At 41.1% G+C, this 18,995-nt stretch overlaps 1 protein-coding gene across 1 annotated transcript in view; it reads right to left on the minus strand.

The window, feature by feature from the left end:
• ZNF608 (zinc finger protein 608) overlaps nt 1-18,995 on the minus strand; it is a 120,795-nt gene that overhangs the window by 82,866 nt on the left and 18,934 nt on the right. Inside the window, exon 2 of the mRNA XM_082379605.1 lies at nt 15,932-17,040. Coding sequence (XP_082235731.1) covers nt 15,932-16,846 — 915 coding nt within the window. The 5' untranslated portion in view covers nt 16,847-17,040. The remainder of the gene's footprint in view (nt 1-15,931; nt 17,041-18,995) is intronic.

Consider the following 18,995-nt stretch of genomic DNA (forward strand, 5'->3'; position numbering starts at 1 on the left):
GAAACGTGCAAAGAAAACACAAATTATATAAATATACATATATATAAAAATATATTAACACATATGGGAAATAGAAATTTGTGACATTTATACTACTATCAAGCCTGACTCTCCCCAATAAGTTAGAGTCAGTCAAGCCTGACTCTAACTTAATGGCAATACCAATCCCCAGGATTTCATGTGCCTATCAGGTCCCAATTTGAACCTCACTCCTTACAAAAGTCCCTTACAATATCCACTATGAAATCAGGACAGAGGAAAAACAAAGCCACGTCAGACTGTGCTTCAACTTCATCACTTACACCTTGTCAGCTTCAAATGTTAAAAAACATCTACAAAAGAGGTTCTCTCCAAAATTCAGCTTTACAAAAAAATAAGTTTTGGGGGCAGAAAAGATGACCGCCCCAAAGGTATGATGAAGACACCAGGGAAGCTCCCGGCCTCTCCTACCAGAAAGTCCCGACATTTGAGCTCCATTCTCAGGCCTTTAAAAAGTCTACTCACAGTAGACTTTTAAGATGGCACCATCTTAAAATCACCTTAATCACTTATTCAATGGATTGCTGTAGGGCAAAGCTCTTGATAAATGGAGAAAAATTAGGCTCTAAGCAGATGGGGAGATACCAGAAGGTAAAAGAAAGATATTCTTAAAAGTAATGTAAGCAAGGGGAGCAAAGCAAAGATCATCTCTGCCTTGGGGTGGCTGGCTTTCCGTTTATCTTGCTCTCCCATGCTCCCGATAATAGCCTCGAAGATCTACACTTACTTCTCCTCAGGAAGCGCCTTCTCTTGGCCTGTATTACACAGGTTTTCCATAATCTGAAAATCATTAGCCCCACACAGCTGGCCTTCTATCTTCCTTACCGTGAAAGACAACCTCACGCTTGCTCCTTGTGCCATTTTTAAATGCTGAGGGCTCAATAATCAAATGTTAAAGCACTGGATACACAGTAAATAAAAACATACAAATTTAACTCATCTCTCTACACTTCCTGAATATTATGAAATCTGTGTGTGTGTATATATATATATATATATATATATATATATATATATATATATATACACACACACACACATATATATACGTACGCATGCATTATGTATTTGGGCATGTTTCCATTTGCTTGCCTCGTAGATCACTGTTCCATGAATCCCAGCCATTCTACTTGAACCAAGTAGATCTTATCAATAGCCCCATGGTCTAACCTTCTCCTGCCCCTTGATAACTTTCTCTCCTTCCCTCTATCTCTCCTTTTAATTCCAGGTAGTACAAAGCAAGTCCACTCTAGAGCCCTATTAGCTTACCAACTTCAAAGCTAATTTATTGGTCCAAGATTTTAGGTCAGTGGTATCCCAACTACGATAAGAGAAGGGGACAATTTCTATCCTTTAAGCTCTGATCTGCATAGGAAGCAGCCAGAAGAAGGTCTTGAGCAACTTTAAAAGCAGCCGCTCAGATGACTGTACTCATGCTGGCACAAGAGCTGTTTAGAATAAATGATGCTGAAAAGCAGGCTAGTCCCTCCATAGCACTAATCATCAGCCCCTTTCTGCAAGCTTACTCCCTCTTTGAGTTTCACAGCTGCAGAACAGGCTGGCACGAGCCTCAGAGAGCACCACAGTGAGGGGGCACAGGCCAAGGCCTGGGCAAGAGTGGTATTTCCCGAACACTCGATGAGGTAATTGCCAACACTCTTTAACCAAGAATAGAGGGTGACAGGAAAGTGGTATCTTCTTAACACGCTTGAGAGGAAACCTATTTTGAGCCCAGGAAAGGCCAAACACACAAATAGTAGGAAACACTTGAAAAAGAACATACTAAGTCATTAAACATTAAAAATCACTTCTCTCCTTGATCCTAGCTGTTCTTGCTGACTGCTATAAAAACTTCAAGCTTTTCCTTGACTGTATATACAGACATATATATATATATATATGTGGGTGTGTGTGTGTGTTTTATAAATGTGTAATATACAAATATGCTATATTTAGTGACTTACTTCTCCTTCTCTTTTGTTGTTTAGTTGTTGTTTCCCGCACTCCCCCAAAGGGTACTTTGAAATCTTTCCAGTTTTTACAATTAAACCTAACCATCTGGACTAAAATCTTCACATTCACTAAATTAGTCACAGATTTTGGGGGTAAGCTGAGAAAGTAAATGCTATGCTCAGTGCTAGGATTTAAACCACATCTACCACAGCAAAACACTCTCTCTCCAATAATCTCTCCAATTTTGCACGCACATCCAGGCTCAAATAACATGGAGGCAACCAGACCACATCGCACAGAATATTTGTACAGTGAGTATTACTCTTCAGAGCCCTGAGTGAGTTACAAACAAGCCAAAATGAAATTCTTCAAAAACCCTGCAGAATTTATTTTACAGACAAAAGATAAATAGGTATATTTTTCCTCCACCATTAAACTTCCTACTACTACTAGTGTGTGCTGACAAGCTGCTCACCAAATTCAGAGGTAATTTAAAGAGAACTGTATCTACATGTTGAACACCAGTAAAAATGTGATTTGAATACACTGGGCATTTTCTAGATTTTTTCAAGTACGAAAGTCTACAAATCTCTTCAGATTTCACTACATGTCAGAAAAGGAAAATTCAATGTGTTTAAGTTTTCAGCTGAAATCCAACAAGGGCAAGTGATTTTGTGTCATCAGCCAGTCACAGGTAAAGAGTTGTAGATGGTACAGAACTTCCATCAACCTAAAACTGGACAGGAATATCTACGGGAAGTAACTCCGCAGCTGTACTAATAACTCCAGGTAAGTAGAAAACACTGGTTTTTACAAGGAGATAAGGTACATGAATTTATAGCAGGCTTATAGATTCTATGTTAGCCTTTCAAAGGAGACTTTACGCCTTTAATGTGAGCTAAAATAGAAAGTACCTGACTTTGGTGTAAGCAGGTTTATAAAAGTCATTTTCAGAGCATCTTAAAAAGGTTAGCATGTTTCCTTTCACATTTTATATGGACAACAAAAAACATCCAATTAAAATAGTATACAGAACAGGTTAGAGAGGAGGAATCAGACAAAAGAGAACCCTTGTTAATAAGGCAGGAAGCTCAGCACCGCTTCCCCATTCTCTATGTACACATGAACACAGACCAAACTCACTGAAATACAGGGTATGTTTAGGTGCTTTCTAAAACCCTCAGAAGCATTCACACTGTGGAGGCACTAACAATCTGGGGCCGTGGGGGGTTGGGGAACCTTTCTTTCCAAGGGGGGATTAAAACTGCAAAGAGATTTCAATCTTGCAAAGCCTCTGGGCTGTCATAAATATTAACATGAGCTAGGGTTTTTTATCTTTGCACTTTTGTTTTGGTTTCCTAAGTAAACCTAGGTTGAGCACGTATCATCAGTCAAACTACACCCAAAGAAACCAAATTTAGGTGGGCCTTTGCAGGGATTTACCTCTTTGGTAAAACATGACTTTTAAAAAATGTATTTACACAAATTCAGTCTACTTAGTGACTATGACAGTGTTGAATTTTACGAGATTTAAAAGTTTGAAGTTTTATAACACAGGGAACTATATTCAACATCCTGTGATAAACCATAATGGAAAAGAATGAGAAAGAATGTGTGTGTGTGTGTGTGTGTGTGTGTGTGTGTGTGTGTGTATCTGAGTCACTTTGCTATACAGCGGAAATTAACACAACATTGTAAATCAACTATACTTGAATAAAATACATTTTTTTTTAAAGTTTGAAAAATTATGTTGGATGCTCACAGGAATAAAATCCAGTCTCCTTCTTCACTAACATAGAAAATGTTAATAGAAAAGCATCTAGAATGAACAACAGCACATTAAAAAGTCGCTAGTTTGACAAGGCTGAAAACATTTACACCTAAATCTTTACACCCTCTCTGCGCCCCCATTCCTATAATCCTCCTGTTACTCACCACCCGCCAAAAGAAAGATTTGTAAAATGAAGCTATCAGCCATGATTTAGACTCGAAAATCAAGCCATTTCAAAAGGATCATACCAAAATAAAAGTACCAGAACTTAGTTAAGGAGAAAAACAAAACAAGATCATGTTAAGCCAATTTAACATATTTGAAAGTTCAATTTATCAAATGTGCATCAAGTAGCAAACAAGTAATTTTAATGTTACAGAAGGAATGGGCTTTTTCATGGCCAAACAGCATACAAAGACATCTCGTAGAAACAATACTTGTAAGTAACCAGAGTTATCATTAGGGTGACAGTTTATACACAAAAGAGCACTTTGAGATAAAGGGTTTCACTCCCAAGAAGATTAATGCAAAAATAAAAAACAGTGAATTGGGAAGTGTTCAAAATGACACTTCTAGAAAATAGCACTTTACTAGTGATCTAGTGATGTCCTCAAACCCTTTGTTCAAAAACGGAATAAAAGGACAACTACAGTGGGACTAAATGCCATGATTTCTGCTCTTCTATTAGACGGAGGGAGGGAGCGGGGGAGGGACAAAAAGACAACCTGAAATTCTGGCTGCCAGGCAACAGCTCTTCCCCCCCCCCCCCAAAATTATATACCACTTCCCTGCCGTGGCTGGAGAGTTTCTCTCTATTCAGTACCATGGCCACTAACTAATGAAATAGTGGGGAATTTCTGTAAAGGGTCCCAATTATTCAAGAGAATGCATTGTCTAGGGCCGTTTTAACAAAGGATCTCCCCCAGCCACCCCCTTTCCCACACACCTTCTTCCCACTTTTTTACTCCCTACCTCTACCACCACCATCACCAGTTCCCCTCATTTGAACAGGAAAATTCAGCGACTGCCAGTGTCCCCCTCTCAGGTGGAGGAACTTCAAGTCTTTAGCTTCCTGACCAGGCAGCAAAGAAATGACAACCTGCCTCCGCCTTCCTCCCCTCTCTCTTTAGAGCTTAAAAAGTACACTTGGCCAAGCAGTTCTCACCATTCGACAATTCATTCTTCTTTTGTGAAAAACAAGGGTAAAAACAGCTAAGCATGATCACAAAACATAACACTGGGCACTCAATTCCTGTACCTTGATGCCTCATTCTTTTACCTCCTGGTCCATAGGATTTGGTGACTGAATAAATCTTAATCTGTAAACAAATGGTTTGCTCTACAATTAAACCATTCATTCTTTTTTTTTTTTTTTTTTTAACTGCTTGGCGGCTACCCAACCCAGAGACTTCTAGGTCCTTCCACTATTTAGTGCTCCCAATGGTTAAAAGGCAATAAGCTCATTTGGAGTTTATAAAACTATGCACCATCAACAAAAGCATGTAATGTTTCCAAGACGCACGGTGGCTTCTACACACACAATGGGGAGCTGTGTGTAGTCTCCCCCAAAACAAAAATGCCCAGCCCCAATTAAGCACCCTGGGGGCCTTCAAAGCAGTTATGCTAAGTTGCAAATACAGCAAGATCCACTTGAACTCCAACTGTCTTGTGTGCTTTTCCTCCCAAGGTAGGGGAAAAGCTGGGGCAGACCGACCTCATTAAAGGGCAATTAGTGAACCCCAGGACTTGAGGGGCTAGCACAATCGTGCCCATTGTGAGCATTTCACTATGGGGCCACTCTTTTCTCTTTTTTTTTTTTTTTTTTAAACCCAGGAGGTCTCTACAGTCTGAAAGGCCCACATTTTAAATTTTTAAGGATTTCAATCTCGCTATTTTTTCTACTAGCAGTCATAGAGTAAAAAGAAAGGAAGCAAAACAAAGAGCGTTCCTACTTCTTTTGTGGAATTCCAGCATAGCTGAAAGTTTTTTGATAAAATAATTTGAATAATTTATATTCTACATGTAATAAATAATTTAAAATAAGTTTTATTTTTAAACATAGTGAAATAAACGCTCCACCTCCTGGTTATAGAGATTGAAAACAGCACATTAAAAAAGGACATTATAAATCAATCAATATAGGGCTCTTATGATTATATGTGACAATGTCGTAGAAAAAAATTGATCTATTTACATTTGAAGGTGTTATTTAGAAACTAATACAGAGTAACGTGATCAACATAACCACTTTACCATCAATAAAATTCTTCACACCTTTTTAGAGTCCATTATTACTGTTGATATCTGCCAAGATGCTGAAAACTGAACACTACAATAAAATACACCAGTAAATGTGGCTGTTTACATTCTTTAAGGGCACCACCTTTCTGCAAATACTAAAGCCGAGACCCCGCTGCCTTGGTACTAAAATTCGCAGTACAGGAGAAAGTAGTCTTTTAGACAAGTAATAAAGCTAAATTTGACCTTCTCAGCAGCCAAGATGTAAACAACTCTAATATTTACATATAATCAGATGGATCAGTATCTTTGTTAAAAAAAACAAACACTAAAAAGGAGGAAAGAGAGTTGGACTAGTTGACCTCCCTCAAAGTAGAACCATCCCAAAACCCAGAGTCCAAAACATTCTCGTAACACTGGATTATGTAGGATAAGGGGTACTAAAGTCACAGGAAGCCATGACTATGCCTGATGCAGCCCACAAGTTCCAACAGCTGCCAGAAGGCGTGCTCAGGATCTAGGCACACACTTGCAGGATAACATTAGTGCCCATAGTGACATCTTTAATGCTGTCCTTGTATCTGTTAAGCTAATTAATCGCTCGATTCCTTTAGTTTTTGAATATCAAATGAAAGAATTTAAAAGTGTGTAACAAGTCTTTTGTGCTTTGACCAAATGTACTTCATCTATACTTAGAAGCAAATTTGTGTGTATTCGTGTTCTATTAAAACATGCACCAGGAGGACCCCTCCATTAAACTCGGGCAGAGGTCCTTGTTTTATTTTAGAAATACTACAAAATTGATTTGTGTAACTTGAACAGACACATTTTGAGAAATCTTGAAAAAGCTGGAAAAGGCTTATTAAGAGATGGGGGGGACCCCACGGTGGTTATTATGCTCTCTTTTTAAAAACAATATACTGAGTTGAGAAGGCTTCGAGAGAAGAAAATGCAAATCCTGGAAGTCATTCCCAACAGTTGGAAACTCTTCCTCTTCAAGGAAATCCAAGGGCTCAAAAACTAAATATTCAAGAGCATTAATTTGTTTCTAGATGTATGCGTGCAAGTAAAACAGCAGTCATAATGTGGAAATTTCAGTCACATTTTGCAACTAATTGGAAGCAGATTAGAATTCCGCCTCAGGGGAACGTTGTCAAACTAGAAGCCGGAGCAAATGAAGAAAGAGGTGAAGGCGTCGTGAAGAGCTGACAGATTTACTGCGCTCGGGGCTATAAACGGGTCCTGGGAGGGAAGGAGGGCGCGGCCCGGGCGGCGCGCCCCCGCCACGGCCCCCAGCATCGGGAGCGCGCGGCCCGGCCACGCTCCCCGGAGCCCAGGGCCCCCCATCTGCTCCCCCGCGGAACAATAAACCGGGCCTTGCCGAGAAATCCGTGGTCCTGATAAGATAGAAAATCCGCAGGCTGATAAACCCGAGCGGGCAAACGTCAGAGGGAGAGAAGGTTTCTTTCTTTTTTTTTTTCCAGTGGGGGAGGGGAGCGAAAAAGCAAGCAGATTGTGGAGGATAATACAGCCTTGGAGTAATGGAAACAGCTGCTCGCTTTCTACTTCAGTGTCTGGCATCTGCTGCGGCATCATGGGAAAGGCTGGTGAAGGATTTGGGCAAGGAATGTAAATGGAGACAATTGGCCAAATGGAGTTTGATGCGGAAAAGCTCAATTGCTCTGTCTTCATGTTGTTCCCTTCGGGGAGCAGAAGCCAACAATATTACTGAACTCACATTCCACCTTCAAAGCAGCTGAAAGGTTTGGGAATGGGAACCGCTCTTCAATCAGTTACTTCAGATGGGAAACAATATAAAGGGATAAAGCCTTTGCTGTTGGAACAGCCTCCATTTGTCAAAGTGTGCGGCTCCTCTTCCACCGATCTTCACGGAAAAGTTAAATCGGAGTCCTTTTTTTTCCTATGGATTTCACTTACTTTGAGAAAAATGTTTCTTAAATCACCACTGCTTACTTCTGAACTGGCTCAAGGGACAATTTCTACTTGTTGTGCCTATTTTCTCCTTGGCTGCAAAGATTCGGTTCTAATTTCATTTCCATCACAAAAGAATTGGCAAAGAAGGGAAACGCAGAAACACATAACTAAGTGCTGCTGTGCTAGTCATAAGCCTATAATAAAGCACAGATTTGATAGCATTATCCATGTACTGTGGTGAACCACACACAAATAAACAGTTCTCCATGAAGAATGAAAACCCGAGGCTTCAGCCCTTCCAATTCAAACATTATTGTTGCTTTTAACATGAGCCATCCATAAATCAGCCAAGGAGGTGACAGGAAATCCAAAAGTAATCTGGTCTGGCTATGCGCACTTTGTTAAAAAAAAAAAAAAAAATTAAGAGATGCTTTCCAACTCATCCTGATGATGTTCTAAGTGAAGAATGGGTAAAACTGTAAAATCCAGTCATAGAAACAAATGGTATTTTTATGCCAAGTGAATTCAAACACGTGGTAGGCGTAGCAACCAAAAAAAGTACAGCCCTCCAGTATGGGGAAAGCGTGCTAACCTACCAAGAACAACTCAAAAAAGACCTTTGAACCTGCAGGAACTAATGCGAAAGACAAAAAAGGTGGATCTAAAGCAGCCAGAGGACCAGATGTGCTTTCCTAAGAAACCAAATCAGGAGTTTTCTTAAATCAAAAGGACGAACAGTGACTTCTAGGAGTTCCTGAAAGTGTGACCAATTGGAACTTTGTCGTCTCTTGCTAATTGAAGCATACAAAAGAGTCCATTTCTTAAAACATACTACAACCCCTTTTTTTTTTTTCTTAATTCACTGCCACATGACAAAAACCAGAATCAAGTTGACTGGTAGAAGATCAGTGCAACCAAAGACCAAGCTATTATTTCAAACTGTCAGGGGGAAGGCAGTAAAATTGCTACCAGGTCTCCTTAAGTTACCCTTCAATAAAAAGAAGCCATCAGGGAAATAAGAGGAAAAGAAAACACATCAAAACCTTAAAAGTCCCTTTAAGTAAAATTATACGTCTGTGGCACCATGCCATCTGCTCTCTGGTTAAGATAATAAGCCAATTCCACAACCTAAATATCTGCTTTCTAAAATCATTATGTACAACACAAAATACAATCAATATATTTTTAAACTGTAAAAGCCGCCTTCATATGGCATTATTGGAATGTGCCTAAATGTCCCCCGTAGGCACGTTTTTCTTAAGGTGCTAGCTGAGAAGGAGGATTACCAGGAGTTGCAAAAAGCTCAGTGGTTGAGCGAGAATAGTCACAGTGAATAATAATCAAACTGGGCTGGGAGGTGGGGATGAGAAAGAAGAAAGAGTAGCTTTGAAAAACCAGCAGCAGTATTTATTCATCACTTCCAACCCATTTGTTTGAACCGAAGCACCCTTCTCTTTGAGTTCTCTATTACAACCAAAATATATACTTCTAAATTTTCATTTAGCTTCATGGGGAAGGGGGGAAGCCTTCTGAGTACCTGATGAGATCCAGGTGGTTCAAGGGCCACTGACCTATCAAAATATAAGAAGTATTCGCTTTGTAATCTCTTCAGTTCTTCAGGCAAAACCTGTAATCTATTTTAATACTTTCTCAAAGGTATTTCTAACCAAAATTGAGCAGATATGCAGAACTCAGCTCTAGGAGCAAGGTGCCAATCTCCCCGTCTTGAATATCCTTTATGCGCTCAAAATAACATTACAAACAGCCCAACTGATGGTCAATCTACTATGAATTATTTAACAACCTTTCATTCAGTTGCAAAGGCTTTGTTCGCACTGCCAAAACCTTTAGCTTAAATTAAAAAACTTGCTACGGAGAGCAAGAAGTCACTAAAGAAACTTCAGCTGGGAGAGAGAACTGGATGGATATGAAGGGGCCAATTACTTGGCAGCAGAGTGGAACAGAAAATCAACGGTGACTTTTTTTAAAAGAATAAAGCCCACGCTAACTAAACACTCCCAATGCACTCCCAACCCAACAGCTATATATGCCATTATAACATTTCTACACACATACCTATGAAATAAATACCAGTCACAGGGTACCAGTCTGATCCCTGTATGAGTCTGTAATGATGACTGAAGTCATTCCTGGGTCAGAGATTTCACCTGTTCTCTTTCCCTATATATAACCTTAAATGTACAGATTAAAAGGGTATTATTATTTATCGACAACAGTCCTAGTAAAGAGGGGTTATTTCCACTCCGCTGTGCCCAGTATTTCCTTAGTTCTGGTTTCCATGTTCTACAAGAATGTGATACAAGTAACTTAGGAATAAACTGTTTAGTATTCAAGCAAAACCCTTGATGTTCAGATCACCGTCAAGTTCAGAGTGCTGGCAATCAAAACTATGTTGTGCTACAGTAATTACTATGAAAAACTTCCAGTGCTTAATATTAAAGAATAGAATAACATGATCCTTCCACCTCTTCTACACCTCTAGAGTGTGTTCAACATGGCAATTATCTCTGTTCAAGAAGCAGAGAGTTTAAACTGCATTGAAACTCAATTATACCCATGACTTTTTAAACATACACTTCAAAAGGCAGGTTTCATTACATTCAAATCACTGAGCAAAATCTTTTGCCCAACTTAGAAAAAACAGATTTTATCCCTCTCCATGAGACATCTTCAAGCATAAAAATGATTTCTTTTTACTTTTTGGACCCACTTGTTCGTTTACTAAAGTAGAGGGATGACTGAGCCCTGGTGAAAGACAAAGAGAGATCCCATCTGATAAAAGCAGTGGGATGTGCAGCGCTCGCAAACGTCATCACCACACCTCCTAGAACTGCCACCATTTTTAAAAACCAGATCACACACTTGTTAACAAAAAACACATTACTTTGCTACTTTTAAGAATGCAAAGGAACTAGGAGTGGTGGATTTATGATTTAAGTGCTTGTGGCTAAAATAGCTTTCCAATTATCAAGGGCCTCTTAGGAAGAGCAAGAATGCATTATGTGTTAATGACCACAACCAGGGGGTCCCTTCTCCACTCTTTTGTCAGAACCCGGGCAGATCCTCCCCGCAGCTTCACCATTAACATGTCTGTTTCCTGTCAGCCCACTCAGAGATAATGTCATTTATCTGAGGGAGGCACAAGCCCAGTCATTAGCTTCTAGAAAAGACCTCAAACAAAGGCCGGATAATGTTTTACCCAGGGCTCTTACTAAAACCAGAAGCCAGAAGCTTAGCATCTAAAAGTCAAGGACTCCAAAGTTATCAGTGTTAAAAGAATATTTCCCTCATGATCAACAATCCTAGACTAACAGCTCTGAACCAGAGCAAGGTCTACGTAGAACAAACATCTGTCCAGGTGTTGCTACCACGTACAATTTGATTAACCGATAAACGCTGACCAGAGTTAGCCTGGGAGAGCCTTTGCCCCCACCCCCTTGCCTCCAGGGGGAAAATTGACAGAATAATTCAGATACTGACTAAATAGTTAGATCTTTGAAGAACTGACCCCTCATTGTGATTGCCTGCAGGAACTGAATAACCGTTATAAAGTGTTCAATGACTGGGCTTCTGGAAATCTTTTAAATAAAAGTGGAACTGGTTAAAATAAATGTAGGAACACGTGTTTTCACAGTGTTGCTCATATTACTGCAATTTCGAGTTTCTATGAAGTACCAGGTGAACTTTTTTAAATTAAAAAAAACGCACACACAGTCAAAATTGGAGCAAATCTCAGCCGTTCAATCCTTGTTTTTCATGCTGAAAACGAAGAACAGATGGTTCTTTCCATGTTGTTTGAATCTGGTTATTGAACACCTCTGTGGTTAGGGAGATTTCTGCTTAGCACTTTCGGCATAGATTTCATTTACTAACTATAAAATGCTGCTTAGGAAAAATACGTCTTTATAACACCCTAATTAAAACCATCTTGCAGCCAAGCAATTTCACTTGAAGAGCATTCTTAACCTCATGACATTTGGACAATCAATCCCTCCCCGCCTCTTTTTTTTTTTTTTTTTACAGACTATTTGCAAAGTTATTAAAAGTTGCTAAACATTATTTATCTCTTTTAGCACAATCTTGATCAGTTGCTGAGTAATTTTTTAAATTTCTCCAGCAAGCCCAGCAGATTACAAATACTGTGCTCAGAACCCAGTGATGTGCCTGGTTATGCAAATATTCCAAGCTTCCATGGGGTCTCACAGAAACCTTCCTTGGGGAAAGGGCAGCCCCTCTGCACCCACCGCAAAAGTCCTGTCATCCTCCGAGGAAGCCTATAGAAAAGAAAGGAGCTGAATCAATGCTGATTGGGAACCACCCTTAGTTACCAACGTTTTTAACAGCTAAATCCCTTATGTAGCTTTCAAAACAGTTTGCTGTCCAACAACAATGGACTTTGTTCTTTAATTATAGCAAGTGACCTTTCCGCCCTTTTATTTCACAGTAGATAAACTGCACTCTCTAAGCAGAATTTGTAGGGGGCACTACATTTGGGGGGAAGCATATCATCCACAAAACTTATTAATCAAAACATGTTCTTCAGCTACTCACACTCACTTAGAAAATGTGCCAGAATTCCCTAGTGAAGTGTAAAAAGGCTTCTACAAGAGAATAAAATAAAATGAATGATATCCTTTATAGACAGGTCCATTTGTAGAGCCCACACTTAGGCTGTTAAGGACCAGCTTAATGAAAGCAGCATGATATTACTCAAATCATTCTCTTTTCTAAATGCATACTGAATAGTCAGAACCTTAAGACCCAACCATAAGATCTCCTATGCTCTTCACGTGTTATCTGAAGTCTCAGCTGTTTTTAAGAATTCTTGTATGTTTTTTGGAATATCCCAGCGATCAAATAAACCCATGTACTGTATTGAACTATTAGCCCAGCCGAATGCCTGCGTCTGATAGGTCAAAACTGTAAGACGGTTAAGGAGGATACATGCAGAAGAGCCTCAATACAGGCTATTATGCTTCAAAAGAAAAGGAGGGGGCAGGTGGGGAAGCAGGTTTTAACAACCAAAAGCCAACCCGTCAAATCTACTTATTCAGACACGTCACTGGTGGCTTAACCACAAAATGGGCTATAGAAATACAGCTCAAGTATCTTAGAATTATGGCATGTTTTGATTTTGTTCACATATTAAGAGAGTGGCGACTTTTACAACATACTTGTGGTTTCCACATAAAGGACTAGAACGCTCATTGATTTAATTTCATAATTGGACCTTTCATAAGGTCCAATTTATCATGTTTTACATGACTTTGTGTAGTGAAGAAACAGAATAAACAGACCAAAAATAGACATAGAAGCATGCTGTGAAAATTCACCGGTGACAGCAAGTCTTATGAATCTCCTGGAACCATCCAGCCAGGAAAAAGAAAAAGAAAAAAGCACACACACCACATTACACCCCCCTTCGGTTTTCGCATTTGACCCCTTCACGAGCCACATCCTATTGCTGAAAATTAACCACCTTCACTCTTAAGACACTTACTCTTCACAAACCCAGATAATCAAACAAGGCTGAAATTAAAACATTGTACAAAAACATCAAAAAAACCTTTCTCAAAGGATGCCTCGGTGTCGAATTATATTGCCAGGTAAAGCTTGTCCTACTAAATCTTTCCCACCTCAAGAGGTCTCCTCCTGTCATTAGGAAATATTTTCTAAATTGAAGTCGAATTTTACACAACCAAGAGTCAGTGGAATTAGAGTGACTTCCCTGGGTTGCATTTGTACAAGGGAGTGCCATTTCTGTGTGCCAAGGAGGAAAGCGTTCTTAAGAGAAGTCCTTCTGGGGTGCAGTGGGCATGGGGAGGAAAGCTGAAGGAACAGGCTTCCAGATCCTGAGCCAGCACCATAGCTTGACAGAGAATGGCCCACACTGCAGTATTCAAGCCCCTCAGAGCCATCCCTGAAGGGGCCCTGTGCCCCTACCAGCAGCTACGGTTGGCAGTGGTATGAATCTAAATGCACTGTGCTGACCTCCCCTCCTCCACCCCAGACCCATCATGACTTGTTTGCTCTTTATTTAGGTAATTCGTATTATCACACTTATACTCCTCTGACTGAAGATGAGTTGCATGTATATGAAGAACTTAATTCTTCCATTTTTCATCCAGTTTCCTGTGTGACTGGAAAGTGAAAAGAACACAAAAACTGGAGAACCGACACCACGCTCTCATCTCAGTTGCCATGACAGCAGCCTTTGAGATACTGAAATGTTCCGATTGCCAGCTAAACAAAATTGTTGACTGTGAACATTTGGCTGGAAGATTAAAAGGCTAAGGGCAGTACCTCCCACATTCCAGGCAGCAGTGAATCCAATCAAATGGCTCTGACTCCTTAACCACAGCCATTGTGAGTACTGGATTAGGGCAATTCATCTAGATAGTTAGGGCAGATTAGAACTGCAATTTGAAGACTACTGGCAACAAAAGTAAATGCTCTACTGTACTAATAAGAAGACTTCAGAACGCCTTTTAGCAGAAATTATGTGAAACTCCACACTTCAGCATCAGAATCGAAACCTGGATTTTTTTTTAATGCATTTAAATTCATCAGTGTAAAATGCTGTCTGACCAAGGGAATATGGATAGAAGAAGCAGGCGTTCAGAGGCTTTCTGAGATTTTGGCATCATCTACACCTTAATGTACCTTCATCGACTTCTAAAATCATAAAACCGAAACTTTATTCCTGCAAAAAGAAAAAGGTTTAAATAGACAGCAGTGAGAAATTGTACACGGAAATAATCACCCAAAGACATTTCACAATTCTGATCAAGTGAGAAATAGCAAAAATCAAATTATTTAATAAGCATATATCCAAACAACCATGCCACGAACCACATGATACGCATTTGCTTCTGCGAGGCACAATCTGTAGAATTAAAGGTTAATTTTATAGAGACAGCACTCATTCCCCCAGTTCACTCCCAACCTGCTCTGTGGACAGAGCGCCTTCACCTCTGGGACATCACTTAATGCACAGTAATTGCCAGACCAGTAAGTCCTAGGCCTCCAGCACAAAGCAGCACAACACGAGGGGCAATTTTTCGAGGGCAGTGTCTCACTAGACTTTCCGACAATGACAAAGATGGGAAAAAGGGTCCGATTTACCAAAATCAACGCTCCCCACCGCTCAAATGCAACATGTATTTCGGGTATCTTTTGGCTCCGTTTTCACCTTTCAGCACACCAATCCACCAAGTCCATTTCACTTTTCTTACCAACCTTTCAGCTCCCTGGTCAAGCAAGAAATCCAAGTGATAGCACTCTTAAATCTCCAGCTAAGAACTGAGCAAGGGAACAAGGAAAGAGTCCTGGCGGCCACCAAAACCATTCCATTCTTGCTACACGGTTATGAAACCGCTGACCCTAGGAGACCAAGGTTTCATTCGGGACCAATAACAGTACAATCTCCTTTGACAAGACTATTTTGGAGAATATCATGAAAAAATAAATGGGTGGAGCGTGGAGTGTAAATTCAAATCCTCGACATACCTCTCCGGGGAGGCAACGTGAACCCTGCACCTAAGGACACATTACCAGAAATACTAGGACGTGTAAATTAAAACAGAAGACAGTTCTCCTTAGGGGAGCAATCAGGACAAGAGGTAAGTGGGTACAGGAGCAGGTTTTCTGTTAAAAGCACACCGCAACGGGCTGACTGGCCAAGAGCCCTTCGGCAGGGCAAAAGGTACTTGGAACCCCCAGACCCTCCCACCTGGGGACCCAAACAGTAGCACCACAAGCAGCCGCAGCAGAAAAGCAAGAGCTAAACACTGCACCCAAGTAAGCTGCCCCATACCAAAAGTTCACAGAAAGGATGCACAGAAAAGAAACCTCACAAAGAACCAGAAAGCACGAAGTGTAAGGCACATAGAGGCACGTCCCCACCCACCACGCACCCACACAAATGCACACAAAGAGGAAAGTAGGAGATCTAGGAAGGCGTCTTTATCCTACCTTCTCAGTTTTCAGTTTCTTGATTCGCCTGTGGCTCTCCTCCTCCTCCTCTTCCTTCTTTACCAACATAGAGTTTCCCATGAGCCCTGAATCCGGGGCACTTTTGCTAACTTCCCCAGCAGCCGCGACGCTGCCACTCCCAGTGCCCCCGCAGTGGAAGGGGCTCGCGCCACCTCCATTGCTCTTGGCCCCAAAGCCATAGAGGCCCCCGGAAGGGGCCTGGCTGCCACTGCCATTCTGGTGGCCCTGAAGCAGGTCGTGCTTGTCCTTCCTGGATTTCCCCGCATCCTTATCCCGCTTGGCGCCTCGGCTGCTCTGGCTTTTACCTGGCTTCTCCTCTTTGCTTTTCCCGCAGGAGGCCGTCCCCGCGGTGGCAGCGGAGGTGCCGGCGCTGGTACTATTGCTGTTCGGGTTGCCGCCGCCGCCGCCGCCGCCGCCGCCGCTCACACTTTGACCCAGCGCTGAATTCATGCCAGTTGCCTCTCCAGGGCGCCCTTGGACTTCCTGCCTCTTGCCAGTGCCGCTGATCTCGGGAATCCCATACAAGGCAGCAGAAGGCAGAGATTTATTAGCATCCTTAGAAGTTTTACTCCTTTTCACTTTTGATTTGCTGGTCTCTTTGTGTGAATTCCCCTGGGGAGCAGAGGTCTGAACAGAAGCAAATTTTAGGCCATCCGCTAAGGCTGCGGTAGCACCGGCCCCACTGGAGGCCAGACCTCCACAATCCTTAGAGTTGCTGCTGCTAGTGGTGGTGGTGGAATTATTCATTTCAAATTTCTGTCTGTCCTTCTCCAAATCAGCGTCCAAATCAATGATTAAATTTCCAACCCCGATTTCCCAATCATCGCCACTGTCATAAGTATCAACCGTATTTGGATCCACACCCTTTCCTGCCGTAGAAATGTTCACTGACATCCTGAAGATGAGCTCTCTAGAATAAAAATCCGATGAACTTTCCTTTGGAGATGAGGGGACATTCGTTTAGCTCCGCTGGGCTTTCTCTTAAAAAAAAAAAAAAATAATAATAATCTTCTAATCTTCCTCTTCTTTTTCCTGCCCCAGGAATGGGTCCAGGGGTTTTACACCCTTCAGTCCAGGTCCACCTTTTCCTGTGAAGGGGGGAAAAGTCGAATATTTCTTGTCTGGGTGTTACCAGAATAAAAAACCATTAATACTGGGGAGTCAGTGAGGGGTACAGGGAAGGATGGTGAGGAAGGTGTCTCATGTATTGTCTCCACAGTCCAATATCAGGTTTAAAGAAAAATAACCAAACCCGAAAAACGTACCCATGACAGTAAGCATCTTACAGTAGCTAAAAAAGAAAAGCCCTTTATCAACAACACAAGGATAATCACTTTTTAAAAAGCATTAAAATATCTTAAGGATCTGAGTCAAGTCCAGAAAGGTTTAAGGGAAAAAAAAAAAAAAAGAGTTTAGGATTTTTTTTTCTAGCACATACACATGGTAACAACCCCAGAAACACAGCCTGAACACTCGGACAAGAGGAAGGAACACGCTTTAAACATCCTTAAACATGTCCTAGATCTTGCAATTTTTAAAAGACCAGACCCTGGAAGTTCTCTAAGGCTAGTTTCAGAATGATGTTGCTAAATTTTCCTCATTTCTAATTTTATTACTTCTTTTTACAAATTGTCTGGGCAATCTGGTTTTTGTTCCCAGTAAGGAACAGAAAAAAACAACCAATAACGCCCCCATACACATACCCCCCCCATCCTCTCTTCCCCAACAGTTTATACAATTTTATTTTTGAAATATACACACACGTCTTTAAGAGCATTTCTCTATTTTAGAAAAGACTGTGTCAAATAAAAGGCTAAATATATGCCTTTTGAGAAAAAGAAATTACATCTAAACAATTCTACCGTATTCCTAGGTCACAGACTGGCTCAATCTGTTAAATATGGTGCTACTGACGGTACGGGAAACTGATTAAGACATACACTTTAAGTGATCTGCGCCAAGGTGGCCTCAATGACCGCAAATGAGTGTGTGTTTGACAAAGATCAGTTAAAACGGTTTTTAAAGGGATCAGCCCCTTTTTAACAGTTGATTGTCAAGGAAAAAATAAATAAATATACATACACACACACACACAGACATTGCTTACCTTTACTCCTTTATCATTTTTTAATTAGGCCAGCAAATCAAAATGCCTTTCCCACTCCACTCGGCAAACAAGCCTGTGCCTCATTTTACTTAAACACCAAATGATCAAGAAGGAAGGAACCAAATAACACATCTCAGCCAGAATAATCACTCGATAACATTATTCCACTTCCCCACCCCCCTTTTGGCAAACGGATCAGTCCTTTTCTCCTTAAAAAAATGTGTCACTGTACAGCTGGAAGATAATGTTTCACATTCACAACAGAAGCACCAAAGGGTTTTTTTCCTCTTAACAAGCATCGAGAATAATAGTTTTTAAAAAAGAGAGAGCTTAGAGAAAAAAGTTTTCCCAACTTCTCATTCCGCCTTCAGTTCCAGACTTCAGAGTCACCGTGATCAGTAAGTAATGATCCCATGTAGCAAACCTACAGGCGTCCGCTAGTAACAAGACAGAATGTGCTAACATCGGGATAAATTAGTGAAAGGGAAGAAAGAATAAGAAGAAAGGACTGAAAATCTGGGCTGGATTCCGCCTGTTAGTCGGGAAGTGGCATTTTTCCGCCCGTCCTGACAGATTTGATTTCTTGAACTAACTTAAGAGGAAAGGAGGGGGAAGGGGATGGGGGAGGGAGAGGGAGGGAGGGAGGAGGAGGAGGAGGAGAGGGAGGAGGAGGTGGAGGAAAGGGTGGGATGAGAAGTCGAGCAAGAGGAGAAAAAGAAAGGTGTGGAGGGGGAGGGGAGCAGATGATTCAGTGAGCTGATAAACCAGTTATACCAGCATTCACTCAGGGTGGGGGCCGGGAGGCGGCGGGGTGGGGAAAATAACGGCGTTTAAAATTGTTTCAGTCTTCGAAACCTAAAGGATGTGATGTTTTCCTGTTTTATGTTGTTTTAAGAAAAAGGAACCGAGTTCCTAGTATAGTCCCCGAGGGGGGAA

This window comes from Balaenoptera borealis (genome assembly GCF_965194805.1).
Source record: "Balaenoptera borealis genome assembly, chromosome: 2".
NCBI lineage: Eukaryota > Metazoa > Chordata > Mammalia > Artiodactyla > Balaenopteridae > Balaenoptera > Balaenoptera borealis.